Source organism: Pleurodeles waltl, chromosome 8, assembly GCF_031143425.1.
Source record: "Pleurodeles waltl isolate 20211129_DDA chromosome 8, aPleWal1.hap1.20221129, whole genome shotgun sequence".
Classification (NCBI taxonomy): domain Eukaryota; kingdom Metazoa; phylum Chordata; class Amphibia; order Caudata; family Salamandridae; genus Pleurodeles; species Pleurodeles waltl.
This window is the reverse complement of record NC_090447.1, coordinates 759,070,166-759,090,792: the sequence shown is the minus strand read 5'-3', so window position 1 is coordinate 759,090,792 and position 20,627 is coordinate 759,070,166. Positions and strand designations below refer to the sequence as shown.

The following is a 20,627-nucleotide window of genomic DNA, read 5'->3' as shown; positions in this document are numbered from 1 at the left end:
TACTCCAAAGAAACTGCCAAGAAACAAAATACAAGTTTTTGTTTATTGCTCCTGCAACTTATGGCAAAACTATCATTTTTGAAGACCCTGAGTAACTGCACTCCTACGCTGCGGAAATCCAAAACCTGAGAATGATTTCTTAAAAACTCAGAAGGAATGGATAACACTTAACACGAATCCTTCCTACTAACTTTCACTAACTTTTTACTCACATAGGGCCAGATGTACGACTCAGAGTTTTGCGACTTGCAATTTGCGACTCACTTGCAAGTCGCAAAACCATACATACACAACAGTGTACCCAACACTGTTTGCGATTCCCTACCTCATTAATATTCATTAGGTAGGTCGCAATTTGCGACCCCATTGGGAACGGCTGCACTCACAGGGACGGTGGCCTACTGGGGAGAGCAGACCACCATGTCTTGTCTATGACTGCTTTTAAATAAAGTGTTTTTTTTTTTTAAATGAACCCCATTTGATGCATTTGAAAAACAAAAATGAAAAGTTTTCTTTTCATTTTTTCAGAGCATGCAGTGTTCTATGGGACCACTGCCTGCTCCAAAAAAATATTTTCGCTACCATTCATAAAGGGGAAGGGGTCCCATGCTCTTTGTAAATCGGATGTTTTATAATTGCCTTCATCTTGGTGACGGATTTATTACAATGTTTCTTCTTCTCACTTTCAACCTAATTTAGATTTATCAAATCTCATATTGACATTATTTAATATTGATACCAGCCTCACATTGATAATAATACCATACAAATCTAGTGCCTTCCAATGGGTACTTAGCTGTTGTCCAATTGTTATTAAACCAGCGCTTTGATACACAGGTTGGACAATACAAAAATCACTAACATTTGCCCACACTATCTGCAATACAGTAACCTGGGGTCACATGGCCGGCTCAATTTGATATGTGTTGAGTCTATGCTGAGAATAGGCTGGCATTATGTGAACATAATGCTGGTACCAGGTTGATAGTATGTTGGTTCTAGGTAGACTTCAGCAACACAAAAGGATGATGGACGAAGTGTTGAAACTTTTGAAACACTTACCCCCAGTCACAGATCTGGGTTTAATACATCATTCTTTTGCAAACCATGCAACCCCAGTTTGGACCCAGCCATATGCAAATCAGTCTTGATTCTGTTCCCCATGAGAAAGGTCCAGCCAGAACTGCCAGGCCAGGTCTTCCCTGGCCAGGAAACAAGCATCCTGGGACCGGTTTTGGGGTATCACCCTTCATCAGCCAGGATACCCTTTCTCCCCCTATTATTTCTACTAATGCTAGATCCCCCACTTACATTGATAAGAGACAATCCATAAATCCATGGTATCCCTTTCTCATCAGGCCCACAAAAACTAGCCTCCTAAGCGGATGACATCCTCCTTTTTTACCACCAAAGCAGACTCAGCCTTGCTACACATCATATCCATCAATGACTACTCTATGATGTCAGACTACTGCTTCAACAAGGAAAAGACAGAGGTTTTTCTTCTCAATGTGTACTGCAACAGCTTACACATCAGCCCCTATGGACTCAAATGAGCCTCAGATAAGATAAAATACCGGGGTATATGGTTCACCCATAACCTTAAACAATCCATCAATCTCAGTGAGAAAAAGATGGTAGATAACATCAAAGATAGTTTAGAGAAATGGTAAAACAGGTTCATTACTCAGTGGGGTAGAATAGAATCTGTCAAAATTATGATTATCCCCCTCATTAACTTTTTAATCAGCAGGTCCCCCATAAACCTTTCTGACACATTTTTCACTAACATAGATATGTTACTTACCAAATTCCTCTGGAAGTCTAAAAAGCCCAGAATTTCCCTAAAGAAACTCAGACTTCTTAATAAACTTGGCGGCCTAACCTTACCGACTACCGGAGATACTAACATACCTTCCTAGTGAACGGGGGAGCCACTGGCTCCTAACCACCATTGTTCGCTATTGAAATTGCCCTCGCTAAACCCTTATCCCTCACTTCATTTCTAACCGTCAAAAAAAATAAAACACACCTCTCTATAAACGTTCTATCCAGCACTATATAGAGAGAAATGGGCAGAAATAGATATTCTCCTGGTGAGAGATATCAGCACCCCCTCACAACCCATACGGTTCTCTCAAATTAAAGACAAATTTGACCTAAACAACCTAGACTTTTACCATTTCCTCAAAATAAAATGTCTTATACCCAAACATAAACTTCCAACCCCCGACCTACCCAACACATAAGAAAAATTTACCAAAGGCGGTCACCTAGCTTCCAAACGGTACTACCTCCTATCCTCCACAAAAACCTTACTAAGTAAACCAACACAAGACAAATGGTAAACTCTTCTATCACGACTCCAACAACACTCCAAAGGTTTCACCGGACTGGCCATCTACCTGGAGTAACCTCACTTCCAACATAATAACTCCATCACTAGCACAAAGCAGATACTGGATTGCCGACATGACCGACTGGACTCTGGCCAAACTTTATAAACTAGGCCTCTGATCATTCAACACATGCTAGAGCTGTAAGAAGGAAACAGGAGACTTAAAACACGTGCTAACGAAGTGCACCCCCACCAAAACGTTCTGACAGGACATCAGTAATACAAAATCTCACATACTTCATACAAAATGGACTCCTAATTTAGCCTCTATTACACTGGGCATCCTCCCCACTGATATTAAACAGGCATTATGGGACATTCTAGTCACAACTGGCCTTAAAGTCATCCTCAATGAATGGAAAGACTCATCCAAACTATTCCCTCATACTTGGTGGGAATAGGTCCAATTCATCAGAACTGCCTGTAACACACTAAACTTATACTTGAAGACAACACCTATGAAGAATGGTAAACTCTGTTGCAAACTAGACACCTTTATGTCTCACTTATCTATGTAACCACGATCATCTGATCACTCGATCATTCATGCATTCACTCACTCATTCTCCCACCTTCCCCCTCCTCTCCCTACCTGCTCCCCTCCCCATGTACTTCCTACTTTTCACCTCCTATCACCTTATTCTTCTCTTTTCTCATCTCCTTTCTTTTAATCTGTCTCATTCATCTACAACTGAGGTACCTTAATCATTCACCACAACTTCAAAAACTGCTCTGTAACAATACATACACTGATTAACCTCGCTTCACCATTGCAAACAAATACACTTATCTTTACCCTCTACTTTTATAAATGTGGACCGACTCCTCATGCTATATCCTAAACTACTGTTGCCACTTGGTTTGATGGTACCATACAAGGTATTGTTTATTTTCATTTATGTTATTTAATTTTCTTATTGTACAAAATCCCAACAAAACACTCTTGAAATAAAAAAAGAAATGTTTCTTTGGCATGAAGCTAGACATGTTCACTTCTAAGCTCAATAAGTGGGGCACATTACTCAGCTATGTCGTTGGTAGAAGGGTCTCTATCACTAGTATCTATTAACAATAAACCTAAACTCCCCAGGATCAGATTTCTGAACCATGTCATATGCTAACTTTATCTAACAATGCACATTCAAGTAGGTGAAATGAGATGTCATTGGGAGTACTAGTCCCAAGACTCTGGAATGTCCTTGAGCCTTCTTTAATACTAGAACCCACTAATATGTGCTTCAGGAAATGCCTGAAAACTAACCTAGTAAGACTCCTTAATTAATTGACATCAGGGGTCACCAGCGTGCTTCTTCCATTTGTTATTGTTCTTCATGCTGTCCAGTCTTTCTCCACACCTGCACTCTGAAGTCACCTACAGGTGGCAAGGCTCACATTGCAAAACTCCTAAATAAATAAATGCTGACACTTGATAACCATTTCATGTTCTACCTGGCTCCGGGCTAAGCTGCAGACAAGAAATACTACATTGCAAAGCGCAGCATTTACAACAATTATTCTCCAAACCGGCGAAACAGACGTGGAGCTAAGCTAATGCTGAGGGTAATACTTCAACTTATGAATTTGAAAGAGCATTTCACAAGACATGTATCTGTCCATTTGTTGATAATACATCACAACTTAGTTGGCTTTTAAGTGAATTTTTGTATTGAATTTTATAGGCTAGTATCCGATGCACAGTACTTAGGAGAATGTAAAGAAGAGAAAAATAAGGCAATTTTGAACAGGTGCATAGTTGGAATTAATGTTTTGAGAAACTGGTTTAGCTAATGAGTGACAAATTAGGACGAGACTTGCAATAAGTGGTTAAGTTAGAAACCTTTGTCAGGTTCCACCCAAAACACCCGCAGCAGAATGAAGCAAATTCTTTGCTGAACGTTTTGACTTTCATTGGGGACAGTCATTTCCAATAGAAAGCGAACCAACGCATAGCGCTTCATTTTGAGTAACTTTGCTATCTCGCTGAATATGTCTGCAAAAATAAAACAAATAGTATGCCTGCTCAATTTCTTTTAAAAGATCCCCTTCAACCTATTAAGAACAAATGTCATTAAGTATTTTACTTAGGGATTAATTTTTTATTTTCGGAAAACCTGACAGGAGTACACCATTCATTAGGAGCACCATTAAACCCCCGTAACGTTTTTTTAACCTCTTTTTTACCTGCAAAATACAGAAAGAATTCCTTCACATGGTCCTTCGAGCATCCATTTAAGGAGTACATGCTCGGAATTGCCCGTTCCCTTGTAGAGCATATAGTCCGTGTAATGCTTGATTAGCTGGCACTTCATGTTCCTCAGTAGCCAGGTGTTCAATGGAGAAAGAGTACAAGCAGGAGAATGGATTTTAAAAGTAAATTTGTGGAAAATAGCCAGAAAGGCAAACAAATCTTCACTTATGTTGGCAGCTGGAAAACAAAAGGAGCACTGTTAAAACAAATGGAACTTAGTAGAGAATTAAACATCAAAGGCCAAGCGCAGGAAAAGAACTTGGTTCAGCATTTAAAATAACAGAGCCATTTACAAAACAATATTTTTGACATGTGTATAGTAAAAAGCTTCTTTAAACCATCACACAGAGGAGGCACAGCACAGGCGGGGGCAAACACAATCAAAGATAGCAGCAGCATCACAAGCCTCCTTAAACCAGTGCTTAATTTGTGGTTGTTGTTGTTTCCGGTGCTGTGCACCGGCTCTTATTTTTGAGGGCCGGTGCTTATTCTTCTGCCTCAAGCATTTGCTGCGAGCAGAAGACACATATGGGAAAGACAGAGGAAGGGAAAAACGTAAAAGCGTCACAAAGGGAAAAAGCAGAAAGCTGCAGGAGGGAGCTGAAGGGGCAGGGAGTGGCTTTAAATGGATTGAAGAGGCCCAAGATGGCTTTAGGTTTACGCTGCCTCAGTATTCTGTGCTCGCATATTTAATTGCAGCAGCCGCATGTTTAAGAGGAGGGCTTTGGGCACTGGCACATTTTTATTTACAAATTAAGCACTGCCTTAAACAAAACTCCAGGTGCAGTACAACCTGCAGCCCAAGTGCCCCTTGCTGGCGGAGAGCATGGACAAAATGAGGAAGACAGACACAAAGACACATACACACATGAAAAGCAGAAGCAGTTTGCTCTTCCTTACGTGAATGACCAGGTACAGCACAAGCAGCAGAGCAAGCTTCTGTTGCACAAATAGCCAGAGGAGGAGTAATATTGCCTAACAAACACGCACAGCATGGCAGAAACAGTGCAAGCCTTCGTTACGAACAAAAGGAAGATATAGAACAAATAGTAACTAAGAAGGAAAAACCCCAAGGCATGTCCTGCACTATCGGCACGTTAAATTGCAGGTAAAGTCAATTTTTTAAAAAGCGGTGTTGTTTAAGGGACGGGTTAGAAATAAGATCTTTGGTTGGCAGTCAGGTTATCCCCTGTCCAAGCAAGGACCCTCACTCTAGTCAGGGTGAAAGAGAATTACCCTCAGCTAACCCCTGCTTGCCCCTTGGTAGCTTGGCACGAGCAGTAGGCTTAGCTTCACAGTAACTTAATGAAAACACTACAAACTGACAACACAGGTTTAGAAAAATAGGAAATATGTATCTAAACAAAACAAGACCAAAATGACAAAAATCCACAATACGCAAGTCAAGTTATCAATTAAAAAGCAAAGAAAGTCTTCATGTAGTTTTAAACACATACTTACACTGTTAGCGTGAAAATGTACCTTGTGTGTGTCAAAAATAACCCTGCACAGGCGAGTGTGCGTCAAAAAGGGCTTGCAATGCGTCAACTCCACTCACGAGCAAGACCTTGCGCCGTTTCTCCTTTCGTCGGGTCGGGCGCGTCGTTTCTTCTCTGCGCAGGACAGCGATGCGTCGATCCGGTAAGCACTCTCGGGTCCGGGCAGGCCTTGCATTGTTTTTACACGCCCAGCGGTGTTTGCATCGGAAATCCAGCCACACGATGATCCGAACACCACGCAGCGCGGGTTGCGATCTCAAAGCCTCCGTTAGCGATGCTGCGCGTCGTTTCTCCAGCTCCGTGCGTCGATTCTTCAGTTGTTTTGCAGGCGAGCGTCGATTTTCAGTTGCGAAGCCGGCAGCGCGTCGATTTTTTCAGCCGCAGATTGGAGTCGCATCGATCTTTTCCCCGCATGACGTTCTGTGTGAGGATTTCTTCCTCTTAGTCTGCCAGATTCTCCTTTCAGGGCCCCAGGAACTGGATGGGCACCACTTGGCAGAGTAGGAGTCTCTCCAGAGACTCCAGGTGCTGGCAGCGAGAAGTCTTTGCTGTCCCTGAGACTTCAAACAACAGGAGGCAAGCTCTAAATCAAGCCCTTGGAAGGCACACAAAGTTCAGTCTTTGCCCTCTTACTCTGGCAGAAGCAGCAACTGCAGGATAGCTCCACAAAGCACAGTCACAGGCAGGGCAACTCTTTTTCCTCAGCTCTTCAGCTCTTCTCCAGGCAGAGGTTCCTCTTGGTTTCCAGAAGTGTTCTCTAGTCTGTGGTTTGGGGTGCTCTTCTTATAGCCAATTTCCCCTTTGAAGTAGACATACTTCAAAAGCAAAGTCTCTCTTGAATGTGAAATCCTGCCTTGCCCAGGCCAGGCCCCAGACACTCACCAGGGGGTTGGCGACAGCATTGTGTGAGGGCAGGCACAGCCCTTTCAGGTGTGAGTGACCACTCCTCCCCTCCCACCTAGCACAGATGGCTCATCAGGAAATGCAGACTACACCCCAGCTCCCTTTGTGTCACTGTCTAGGGTGAGGTGCAACCAGCCCAACTGTCAAACTGACCCAGACAGGGAATCCACAAAAAAAAAAAAGAGAGTCACAGAAATGGTATAAGCAAGAAAATGCTCACTTTCTAAAAGTGGCATTTTCAAACACACAATCTTAAAATCAACATTACTAAAAGATCTATTTTTAAATTGTTCGCTCAGAGACCCCAAACTCCACATGTCCATCCGCTCCCAAAGGGAATCTTCACTTTAATCAGATTTAAAGGTAGCTCCCATGTTAACCTATGAGAGGGACAGGCGTTGCAACAGTGAAAAACGAATTTAGCAATATTTCACTGTCAGGACATATAAAACACATCACTATATGTCCTACCTTAACCATAAACTGCACCCTGCCCTTGGGGCTACCTAGTGCCTCCCGTAGGGGTGCCTTACATGTAAGAAAATCGAAGGTTTAGGCCTGGCAAGTGGGTACACTTGCCAAGTCGAATTTACAATTAAAAACTGACTGCACACACAGACACTTTAGTGGCAGGTCTAAGACATGATTACAGAGCTACTTATATGGGTGGCACAAACAGTGCTGCAGGCCCACTAGTAGCATTTGATTTACAGGCCCTGGGCACCTCTAGTGCACTGTACTAGGGACTTACTAATAAATCAAATATGCCAATCATGGATAAGCCAATTACATACACATTTTGTAAAGGAGCACTTGCACTTTAGCACTGGTTAGCAGTGGTAAAGTGCCCAGAGAAACAAAAACAGCAAAATCAGAGTCCAGCATACATCAACAACCTGGGAAACAGAGGCAGAAAGTTAAGGGAGACCACGCCAAGGATGAAAAGTCTAACACGACACCTAGGAGGGTTCTGAGTCTCTGGTTTGGTGATTAATACACATAACAAATTGTTTTTATATTCCATTTGATACCAAAACTCTAGTTGTATTCCTAGTGCAGAAAACAGCTTTCAATTACGATACTTCAATATTGTTATTGGCTTTGGATGGACGAAAGGGTAACTCAAACTGGTAGTTGAATTAGGTGTCAGAACAAACTAATGAGCTTTTCACAGGATAAACCTCCAATCTTTATGCATTGTATTGTGTTGTGTTGCCCCACACTAGGACTACTGCAATGGATGCAGTTCAGCTGCCTTTCAGCTAACTTTCCAATAAACAAATACCACACACATAACATACACACACATAATGCAATGCAGGGGTGGCTGTAGGAGGCTGACTCTGGGTGGGTGCTATGTTTGCAGGTATATTATGGTTTTAAAAGCACCTGCTGCACTGTTTTCCTTGCCTCCAGCAATTTTCAGGCAACAATAAAAATGTCAATATAACTCTGGTGATTAATGTTCTGTCTGGTGAGAGACCTGAGTTTTCTCTAACTGTAGTTTTAAGGTAGTGGAGAGGGTTAATATTCCTGCTGCAAAGAACGTGTACCATGATGTTCACAAAGTGCATATAATGCAAATAGGTCAGAGGGTTACTATCTGTCAGAGAGGTCCTTTTGTTACTTGCAGTTTATAAGTTAAAATCCTAATATAGAACGGTAAGTATTAACTGTCGTCAAAGAACTGCATGCATAATGCAGGATATAGATTACAGAGTTTTGAGTTTTCCCAGTCTTTCATTGTCCTAATGTTGCAAAAGGGTTCATTTGGGTGGAAATCAATTATTATTATTAAAGAAAACCTCCAACATTTGTGATACATTTTAAATTCTGAGTTTGTGCTTCTCCAGACAAAGCACTCCTAAGCTATAATGCCTACAAGTATGGATGACATGAGACTCCTACTACTTGTAGGCCTCAGTCTTATGTACCATTTCTTATACGCTGATTTACGCACCTATGATTGATTGTCTATGTGTAGTGTGTGTGCAATGTAAACTGCTCTGACACCCTACACTGGTATGAGTGGCGCTATAAAACTAATTAAATGCATCTGAGATAGAGTGATAATGGAGACTTTAGGGGCATTGTTAAAGGGTGGTAGTGAGGGAATCTGTAGTGGAGGTGCTCATTGAAGGGCGCCACCATTGCTAAGGCTGGCCCTGATGCAATGTCTAATGCATGGAATCAACATGCCTCTCACATGAATAGTCATAAACACTTAGATTTTGGGTCGATCGTTTAGAAGGGGGAATCACACACACATAATAATACAATATCTTGTGAAGTCAAAACACAGTGCAGAAAAGCAGTAGGAATCTCTCCAGAGAAATGCAGGTTAAGATAAAACAAAACTAAAATCCGAAACCTACACATGAATATTCCCGAACTAATTTGGTAAAAGAAAGAAAAATAAGACAAAAATAATACTAAATAGTCAAAACTGGATAAAAGACACCAGAGATATGACTTTTCAAAATGTTAAGGCAAAAAGTGACAAGAAAACACAAAGTCGACCTAGGTGCAATTTCAGAGCAACTGCAAAGGAGAGAGTATGGGTAAGCCTAGCGTGTCATATTTGTGTACGTAAATGGCATCGACATAGCACAAACTCATCCAAAACACAGAGAGTGAATTTACTTGCAGGTCGCTGGGTTCTGAGGGGTGGTATACTATTTACTGTTTTGCAATTTAGGTACTTTAAAAAAGTGTGTCTTCTGATCTTTCTCAAATTGAAGTGGAGGTAGCCCTGGTCATGGACCGGTACTCCAGAATCCCCTTGGCAAATCAATCTTTCTGTCCCACCCTAAGGGGTGGATATGAGATGTTTATTTCCAATTGCCCTCCCTATCAATAACCCCACTAGGCATCAGGGAATTGCTCATTTCACTGTTTTTGGGGGTAAAAGCTCCCCCTTGGCATGGGCCTGTGATTCCTACACCCAGGCACAATAGTCCTTCTGTCCACAAGGGGTTGTTTCCCCATCAGTCTGCCTTCCCAAGGGGTTGGAGAAAGCCCTCTAAACCCCAAGGAATATTTTAGATTAATTGTTTGGAGGAGTGGTCCCCCAGACATGAGCATGTGGTCCACCCACCATCACCTAGGTGCAAGAGACTTTCTGACCCCAACCCCCCGGGGGTGAGGACAGTGGGTGTTTACCCCCCAATAAGTCCCATTTTGGGGTAGGAGGGGGATTAATCCCAATGACCACCCAGTAATACCTTAGATTTATTATGTGGGAGGAGAGGCTCCCCAGGGCATGGACCTGTGCTTCCACCCACTCCCAGGCACGAGTTTTCTGTCCGCCCAGCATGGCATATAGGGGCAGTCTACTCCGATTTAACACTCTGTGGGTGCAGAAAGCCCATCATCCGGGACTATCTTTATTTACAGTAAGGGGAAGAGTAACCACACCTGGGCATGAGTCAGTAGTCCCCAAGGCACAAGTCTTTCTATTACTCCGGTGGGCCAGAAAGCCCACCAGCGAATATTTCTGTTTTACTGTTTGGGGGGAGCGGCCCTCCTTGGACATGGGCCTGTGCTATGGCTCAAGAGTCTTTGTGGCCCTACTGGGGGGCTGCTAGGGGGTGTTCACCCACAAACCAACCCCTCCGCCAGCCCCTCTCCCCACAATGGCTGGTATAACACCTACTGGACACCAGGGAAAAAGGCAGAAAAATAAAGTAGTGATGGGGTGCTCCTCCACACATCGGCTTGTGCCCACATCCCAGAATGGGCACAATAGTCTTTCTGCCACCACAAGGGCAGATGGGGAGAATTCATCCACAATTTGCCACCCAGTGGGTCAGAGAGCACAGTAGACCCCAGAGAAAATGGTTAATAAAAAAAGAAAAATGGTGGAAGTGCCACTGGCCCAGGAATCAGGCTGCACTTCCAGTTTACAGGCCAGTTTCTGCCTGGGGGCAGAGCATCCAAATCCCCATAGAAAGAAATGGAAATGTGGATTCTTTCAGGTGCAGTTCTGACAAATGAACCAGCAAAGTGGGGGTTAATGCAAAATTCCTCCATTTTAGCATGCTGAATGACTGCACTATTCAGGCTGAGCCGCCAACCAAGGAAGCCTCCAAAACCCAAACATAAAAAAAAAAAAACTAGCCACCCAGAAAGTCTTGCATTGCATGTGGCTTGATCCAATCCTGTTGCATGCAGTAGGCCCACTCACACAAGTGGGGAAGCCTTTTTATTAGGAGAAGTGTGGAACGCTGGATGGTAAGAATTTCTTCGATCCCAGCAGATTTCAGAAGTTTCGGTCACAGAAATGTGAGGAAAACAAGCATGATCTTAGGAAAAGTGAGGTTTGTAGGGCAATGAGTCAAACAAAACTTTGTTGGATTCATGCAAGGTAGACCACTCTGGACTCTCTTGGGTTTACAGTTTTCAAAAATGGGTGTGGTAGGTATCTCTGGGTGCAGCCGAGCCTGGGCTTAAATACCACAAATACCTCCATAGCCAAAACAAGCCACTTTTTCACATGAAATGCTGATATCTCCAAACTGCGTTTTAGGCCGAGTCACACAAGAGGGGTGGTGTATTTACGGGGAAGAATGTGGGAACAACAAATAACAGAATTATTTTTGTTATGTATTCAACTTTTCTTCATTATTGGTTTTCTATTGTAAGCCAGTGAGCAAGAAGTATCACATTTTGCAAATTGTCCTCAGAATCATATGATAGCATGGGTAAAGTGCAAGTTTACAGATGTACAAAAAACCACTATTCCTAAAGTTAGTATCTTGTGCATATTTCAGAAATACATACGTTTCCTACACACCGATTTTTAATTCATTAGATTTAGCATATGAATTGCTACAATAGTTGGTACACGATGAAAAATCATTACTAGCTGCAGCAAATAATTACAAGTGTTGCAAATTCAAAGCTATATTTATAGCTTCTCAAGTTTAAGTATATTTTTTGTAAACTGCAGTACATTTTTAGGGGTACAAATTGGAATTTACAAGTAGCATGTTTCATTAGCTATGGCCATAGGCAAAGTTAAATATTTATAGTCCATTCGCATATATTCCCTTTGAAAGATGGCATCAGTTTTAACATTCTGTGCTACGCTACTTGCAGCACCAGTATTCTATAGTTATAAACTGAGGGCTGCGAATTGGATTTTCGAAATGTGTTGTTTCATTAGCTATGGTCCGAGGCCTTATTATGCATCTATAAGTCCACTCAAATGCTTTCTCTTAGATGGCGCAGGTTTTACACGCCATCGCACGCTGGTTTCTGTGCTATTTACGCCACAAGAACGCGAGCTCCGACTCTCTTACTGGTATTAACAGTCCACCAGCACCTACTTTCGGGATTTTAGAATGTTATGGCCAATATTAATGTGTCCTTTCTTTATGTTATGCGTTTAGTGGGCTGGTGGTAGGCATGTTCTGTCGTCATGGTTATGACTATGTTCCAATGGTGTCAGTTGCGCTCCTACCTGTGGACAACAGTCGGCAACGCAGAGAGCTGATTACTTTGAGGCATAATAAACTTAATTACGCTGCAACTTTGCCTCTTCTTGATCATTTGAAGACACTACATAATACATCTGTCAAATTAAACATCACAGTTTACGTACAGGACGAACTGAATTTGGCGCATACTCTAGGAATTTTACGAAAATGACTACCTGACAAGTTAATATAGTTTTTTCTCACAGCTACTGTCTATCTACAGCGAACTTATTTAAATTAGATTCAAATGATCTGGGCTATTTACATTTAAATACGACGACTTCATTGTTAGCTAGGCTAAGCATCCTGTGGGATTCCAATATTTTTAAATGTGATATATATTTTTTAGGATAAAAGCAATGTTATGAATTTTATTAACTGTGCAATACTTGGACTATGCTTGATGCAAAGTTCACTAAGGAGAACTCATATTTGTAATTAGATAGGAAGCAGATTATTTCCTTGCATTGAGATTCAAGGTGTTTCGTAGAACGTAATACGCAAACAATTCTTGTCCAAACAATATGAATGTATTATCAATTATAACATTACATTTCTGTATCAAATAAGCAGACATTATCCTTGGTTCATATATCATGTGAATTTGAGATTGAAGTTGCAGTGCCATGGTGCTGACACCGGTCTTTCTTTTGCCACGATCAAAGGCATTTTCGTGGTTTTGCACAATGTATTTATGTACAAACAAAATGACTAAAATGTCGGATTGAATTATTTTTACAAAAATTATTTTTAAAAAGTAACAGATGAAAACGTTGTCACAAATTGCTATTTTCTTCTACATATTTTCATTATTTTTTTCTTTCAACCATTAGTTTCTTTCAGAAAACTATGTGCGATCTATACAAAAAACCCTCTGTTGAATTTGGAATTATGTATAGTTTTCAGAAACCTACAACTTTCCGGATTCACACATGGGTGTCACACCTGTTTCCTCCACAAAGTATAAGTAGGTTCAATCTGGCAAAACAGAAAAAAATTATTACCGATTAGAAAAATTGAAAATACTGTGGTAGAAAATGATGCTTCTTTTAGAAATCTACTTGTTCATGAAGGTTGGGAAGTTGGTGTTCTTGGAAAACCTTTTGTCAATGCCGATATTCAGAAAAAATATATATGTGCATTCTAGCACAGCACGTTTAACATTAAAACAAATGAAATATTGCTATATTTTGACTAGTTTCCCAGTCCCCAACAGGGGATTTCACAATCCCTGGGTTTTCCAAACTTCAAAAACAGGGCTCAGCAACGGGGCTCAAAAGCTAAGTGGTAAACAAACATAGGGGGGTCATTACGGCATTGGCGGGCGGCTACCGCCGCCCACCAAGCGGTAACCGCCGTGCGGCCGCACTCCCGCGGCCCCCATCACAACATTCCTGCTGGGCCGGCGGGCGCAAAACAAGTTTGCACCCGCCGGCCCAGCGGGGATGAGGCCACAACATAGGAGCAGGCTCCTAATGGAGCCGGCGGTGTTGCGGCCGTGCGACGGGTGCAGTTGCACCCGTCGCGCTTTTCACTGTCTGCTATGCAGACAGTGAAAAGCTGGCCGGGGCCCTTTTAGGGGGACTCTGCACTGCCCATGCCAGTGGCATGGGCAGTGCAGGGGCCCCCAGGGGCCCCAGGACACCCCTTACCGCCAGCCTCTTCCTGGCGGTGCAAACCGCCAGAAACAGGCTGGCGGTAGGGATGTCATAATCCCCAGTGCAGCACTGCCCTGGCGGATTATCACCGCCGGGGCTAAAACGGTGGGAAACCGCCGGCCTCGGCGGTGCGACCGCGGCACTACCACCGCGGTCGTAATAAGGGCCTCCGTACCGCCAGCCTGTTGGCGGTACGGACGCTATATTACCCGACCCCCATAATCTTCTCCATGAAGTGTTATCAAATAATATGAATATAAGCACGTCACCAATTTGTATTGTAAGTAACAGATAGCGTGAGCTCAAGAGAAGGTACCTCCCAAAAATATAATCAATATATGTTTTGCACAATTCAATTAAGTTTTAGTTTGTAGTGCGAGTATGGAGATGTGGAGACTGCCTCCTCTAGTTATAAACAATCTATGATAAACTCTTCTTAGGTCAGGGGACTTCTATTTGTCCAAAAGGATCACCCATGCATCAGCAAGTAATAAATCAGACTAATAGGTGGGCTTGCAAGATCCAAGAGTGAGTCTGTATTATTAGAAGCAGAACTCTGAATGGGCCTTACTAGCATCAAAAGCAAAGTTCTGTGTAAATCTGTGTATTATAAGAGGCCGAATTCTATATATGCCAGCCTGGCTTAACATTGGGGCAGAGATCTGAGTGAGTACTATTAATGAAAAACAGCGCTCTGAGTAAGCCTGCACTATTAGGTGCAGAGATCATATTGATTCTGGATACTGACAAAAAGCAGGGCTCTGTACGTCTCTGGGTTATCAGGTGCAGAGTGCAGATAGAGTTTACAAATTGTCAAAAGCAGAGCTCTATGTATGTAGGAAATCTGCCTCTTCTGCTTGGTCAACCTGGAATTTTTAACTTTGCTGGACCCTATATTTTTGCTGGCATTAGTACCCTGTGTACCTTACCCCTGCTAACCAGTAGTAAAGTGCCTATGCTCCCCATCTTTGACGGCAGTGCGCTGCAAGGCGCAGTGACATTACATGTGGTAAATAGGTTGACCACCCTTGGGGGCATAAAACAAAAAAAGAAAGGGGTTTTCCCGCTTGAGGGGGAGGGATGGGGAGGGAGGCACAACTGGCCCCCTGGGGAATAAAACAATATTTTATTTTTAAAAAGTGAAATTGTCAGTGGGTCAAGCCCTCCTGACATATGGGCTGACCCCCAGTTGGGCCCACAATTTTTTCGGAAGTGTGAGTTGCATTGTCTTTTCCTGCCCCATAATATAGTCAACCCTGTCTCTGGATGCATCACTTCAGTGACCATGCTGATAGCACTGTGTATTTTCACAAGGAGCATGCCTGAGCACAAAGTTGCAGGGGCTAGTATGTGAATGTGGGCTTCTTGAGAACAACAGTAGATGTCTGGCTTTAGGATACTAGATTTACATTGGCAAAAGCCCAGCAGCTACACCTACAATAACGTTTTGCATAAGCCATGACAAAAGCATGTTGTGCTACTGGGTATATGGTAAGGTGAAGTAATATTTGTTTTTTTGTTTTTCCTTTTGTTTAGTGTCTTTGGAGAACCTTCAGATTCAGGGAACCAGATAAGTAATAATGTGTTTATTTACTGTTGCACACATGTCATACGCACACAACCACTTCTGATTTAGAACAAGACTTCGGCCTTCTTCATAAGACAATGTTTTAGAAGGACGGTTTTAGTCATGATTTTCAGTTGACCGTCACTGAAAGTCGTACTGCTACAGAAGCAGCAGCCTCCACTTCATATGCTCTGGAGAACGCGGTAAGGCTGCAGGATCAACACTTTGCCAATTGCATTCCTAAAACAGCTAAAAGGACTTGACCATGTAGTCACTGTGGAATCTGTTCTAAGCAAGGAAAGAGGCAGGAGAATCGTGCTTACTGTCCCCAGTGCCCATCTCAGCTAGAACTGTATTTTCATACTTGCCTTATGTTGTACCATACAAAAGGGGAGTATTCGCAAATTGACTGAGGTGGTGCTGCCATAAGGTAAACCTCTCCAAGGCTGTGCATGGATACCTACCTTCCATGAGACACTACTTCACTAGGCAAGTAGCCATAGAATTGTTGTTCCACTTCTTGAGGAAATCATGGAGTTGCTTGTGGCCTGCTTAACGCCTTCATACGGCGTCAGAACATAGTAGGTAGTCTGTTCGCTGACTTGACAAATGCATCAAAGTCCCCACACTACACATAATGGTGGATGGAACAATGGCCACATTGTCATGGAGTATCTTGTGCAGCAAAATTGTAAGGAATGGCTTAAAGCAAGGGCAATGGGAGCCCTCGGCAGGAGGCTCACATTGATCTTGGTTTGATCCGTTTCTGTTGTGGGCACTAGGCATTTCCACACAAGTGGGGCAGCATTTCTATCAGCACAAGCGGGGTAATCTTGGGTGGTTGGAACTTTGTAGAGTCCAGCGGATTCTGGAAGTATCCATCACAGAAATGGAAGGAAAATGTGTGATTTCAGGAAGAGTTCGAGATATGCAGACATTGTGGTTAAGAAAACCTTGTGGGATACATGCAAGGCACACCACCCTGGACACCCCTGGTTGTCTGGTTGTCTGGTTTTCAAAAATATCGGGAGATGTGTGGGAACACAGGGTGGTTCGAAATGTGTGGCTCCCCGAAGAGTCCAGAACATTCTGTTACAGAAATGTGAGGAAAATGTGTATTTCTTAACAAAGTTTGATGTTTGCCAGGGCTTCTGGGTACATTACATGATGAGAGCCATGCAAATCATGGACCAATGGACTCCCCTACTTCTCTAGTTTTCAGAAAATGTACAGTTTTGCCTAGGTGTTGGATGAGCTAGGTTCCAAAAACATACAGCTACCCACATTGGAAGAAAGAGTATTTTTTCAGTGGAAAAATGTGATGAGTCTATGCTGTGTTTTGGCCTGTTTCCTGTCGCAGGCACACGGCCTACCCACACAAGCGAGGTACCATTGTTATTGGGAAACTAGGGGGAGTGCCGGGTGGAAGGAAGTTTGTGGCTCCCTGCAGATTCTAGAGCTTTTCGCCACAGAAATGTGAAGAAAATGTGTTTTTAGTCAAAGTTTGCAGTGTGCAAGGGATTCTGGGTAAACAAACATAGTGAGAGCCATGCACATCACCCCACATGGATACTTCCAGGTGCCTACCTTTACAAACTGTACAGGTTTACTAGGCTTCTCTAAGATACGGCTGAGATAGGGCCCAAAGTCTCAGCTATTCACACTGGAAAAATGTGATGCACCCATGTTTTGAGCTGTTTCCTGTTGCAGGCACTAGGTCTACCCACAAAATTGAGGTGTCATTTTTATCTGGAGACTTGGGGGAATGCCCAGTGGATGGACATTCGTGGCTTCCCACAGACTCCAGAACTTTCCATCACCGAAATGTGAGGAAAATATGTTTTTAGTCAGAGTTTGAGTTTGCAAGGGATTTTGGGTATAAAAAAAAAACTAGTGAGAGGCACACAAGTTACCCAAACCTGGCTACCCCATGGTGTCTAGTTTTTAAAAATGTGTACGTTTGCTAGGTTTCCCTAGGTGCCGGCTGAGGTAAGGTTCAAAATCAAGAGCTATCTATCCACTTTGCAAGAAAGGGTCAGTTTTGAGTGGAAAAATGTACTGTGTCCATGTTGCTTTTTGGGCCATTTCCTGTTGCGGTCACTAGGCCTACCCAGACAAGTGAGGTACAATTCTTTTTTATCGGGAGACTTGGGGAAAGTCCAGGTTGAAGGAAGTTTGTGGCTCACCACAGATTCCAGAACTTTCCATCACAAAAAGGTGAGGAAAATATGATTCTAGTCGAAGTTTGAGGTTTGCAAGGGATTCTTGGTAAAAAAGAAAAAAAAAAAAAAAAAAACTTGTAACAGCCCTGCAAGTCACCCACCCTGGATCCCCTATGTCTCTCGTTTGAAAAAAAAATTGCACCTTTGCTACATTCTCCTAGATGCTGGGTGAACTAGGGTCCAAAATCCACAGCTACTGACATTTAAAAAAAACAAAACAAAGGGTGAGTGATCAGTGGAAAATGGTGCACATCTCTGTTGTGTTATGGGAGGTTTCTGGTCGCAGGCATTAGGGCTATCCACATAAGTGAGGTAGCATTTTTATCAGAATACATATGGGAGGATAGAATAGTATAACATTTGCTATTAGTAATTGGATGTCACTACATTTGAGCCTTTCAAATGTAAGCCAGCATATAAGAAAGAAGACATTTTTAAAAAGACCTTCTAAATCATACGCTAGTACGAGTACCCACAAATTCAGAGATGTACAAATAACCATTGCTCCTAAATTCCATATCTAGTGCCCATTTCAGAAATACATAGGTTTCCTTCAAACCCATTTCCCACTGTACATAAATCATCATATGAATTGGTCTGCACTCTGTTACATGTGCACAATACCATGACAAATGAAATTAGAACCATTTTTTAAATAACTTTGTTGTTAATATGTTTGGAAATAACAGAATTGTGTTTTTTTTTAAATATAAATTGTAGATTTGTCTGGAAATAGTGACAGAGTAAACATAACTAATAATTATCCCTTATCCTTACAAATGCTGGGACCCAGCTGGTGGAAGCTATGGATTCATAGTCGATAATTGTGAAGAATTGTGGACATTTAGAGAAGAGCCTACAAACATATGATGGAGATGTGCAGTGGAAACTTAAATGAGGGTAATGCATCATATCAAATGTAGCTCTCTCTGCCAAGGTTTTTATGCTATTAGAGTATGAATGAAAGGTCTGCTTGGTTAAGTTTACATTGCTTTTTATAACTGAGGTGATGTATTAGATTGTGATAATAGGTAGATATAAGATGAATTTAAAATAAAAATTAAATCATTTTTTGTTTTGAGATGGGTGTTAATGATATACAGTGTTTAATTGTCCAGATAGAACTTCTGAGGTCAGATTATAACATCTGGACGGGGTGGGAAGCTAGTTTTATAACGCAAACTAGTGATTCATTGGGGATAACCGCCAACCCAGACACAAAATAATTGTGACAGCCCATCCTATCTAATTGTGCGTCAGGTTTGTTATCCTGCAAAGTATCCAAAGTGTCCTGCTCTAGGGTATTAAACAATGACAGGACCCTTGCTGCATGGCTGAGAGATCCTAAACCCCAGACAGAACAGATTTTTTTTAAATGTGGACACATCCTTGCGAAACCAACTGATACTGGTTTGGGAAACAGGTTCCCCGCCTCAACTAGGAGGACAAACATGATAGCAGGATAACTCCCATAGTCCCTACAGAGAGAAAACATGTGGAAGGACCGGGTCTCATCTGGACCTTTATAATTTTATATGTCTTCATAGTCCCTCACTTTCTCCAACATCCCAGGATATGTGCCCTCAACTACTTCTCCCACCTTTCCTGCTGGCAGAGCCACTCAAGTGTTTTTGGACAGGGAGGTATTTCACACCTCATCAGTATGTAAAACTGCCACTAGATGAACGGAAAACTAGCAAAATGATTTAATGACTGCTAAGGTTTCCAAGGAGCACAACAATGGGTTTTATAATATTTCCTATACATTATATTTATCAGAAATCTAGCTTAGTCAATTAACTAGCTTTTTGCCTGATTGAAAGCAAACATTGGATGAGGTTTGCGCATTTTCATGACCTATCTAATGAACAAGAATGCTTTGATTACAAGTAGGCCTCTCCAGTGGAAAAGGTCCAGAAGCCTACAAAATGAGAATAGCAGTGTGTAGCAGATTACTGCTAGGACATACTATTCCCCATAGTTAACATCTCTCACTTTCATACATTAATGGCAGAGTATAGCTGGTAACCATGTACACTTAGTAGTGGCTTAGCTCAGATGTGAAAGCAGTATTTTCTATATTTGAAAGCAGGTTCTTGTGGCATGTGCTACTGTGATGTTTTTACGCTGCAGCTAGTCAATCAAACATGTGGGTAGTTTAAATATAAATCTCAGGCCCCATTTAACTTTGATTCCACTTGTACACCTTCCCTCTCAAGTTACCGTGGCTTCAATAATCAAATAAACCAATTTCACACATTTTTATTATTCAGAGAGGTTGCATGACTGCTATGCTGAATGGCAGGAGTGAATAATACTTGCAATACCAACATGCAGAAAATGGGGGGCCACTCAAAAAGATGGACTCTTTTACGAGTACATACAAGCCAACATCAGAAAAGAAGCTCCAAAATTAACTGCTCACAAAGTTATATTGTTGTGACTAATGATTTAGGAGAGAGGCAGAAAAGAGTGCATTTCATATTTTGTTTATTCAAAAAAGAGGAAGGCTACATGCTAATATAAAGATATGTAGTATTTGTTAACACTTTTTGTTTGTTTGGTCACAAAGCTGAAAGACTGAGGACAAAGGATACCCATATGTAATGATTAACCGAGGTGGAAGTAGATGGAAGTTTGTAGTTCTAGGCA

At 42.1% G+C, this 20,627-nt stretch overlaps 1 protein-coding gene across 1 annotated transcript in view; it reads right to left on the bottom strand.

The window, feature by feature from the left end:
* The window catches only part of FANCB (FA complementation group B), a 350,895-nt gene that overhangs the window by 4,061 nt on the left and 326,207 nt on the right, over positions 1-20,627 (bottom strand). The window contains exon 8 of the mRNA XM_069205002.1: positions 4,580-4,823. Coding sequence (XP_069061103.1) covers positions 4,580-4,823 — 244 coding nt within the window. The remainder of the gene's footprint in view (positions 1-4,579; positions 4,824-20,627) is intronic.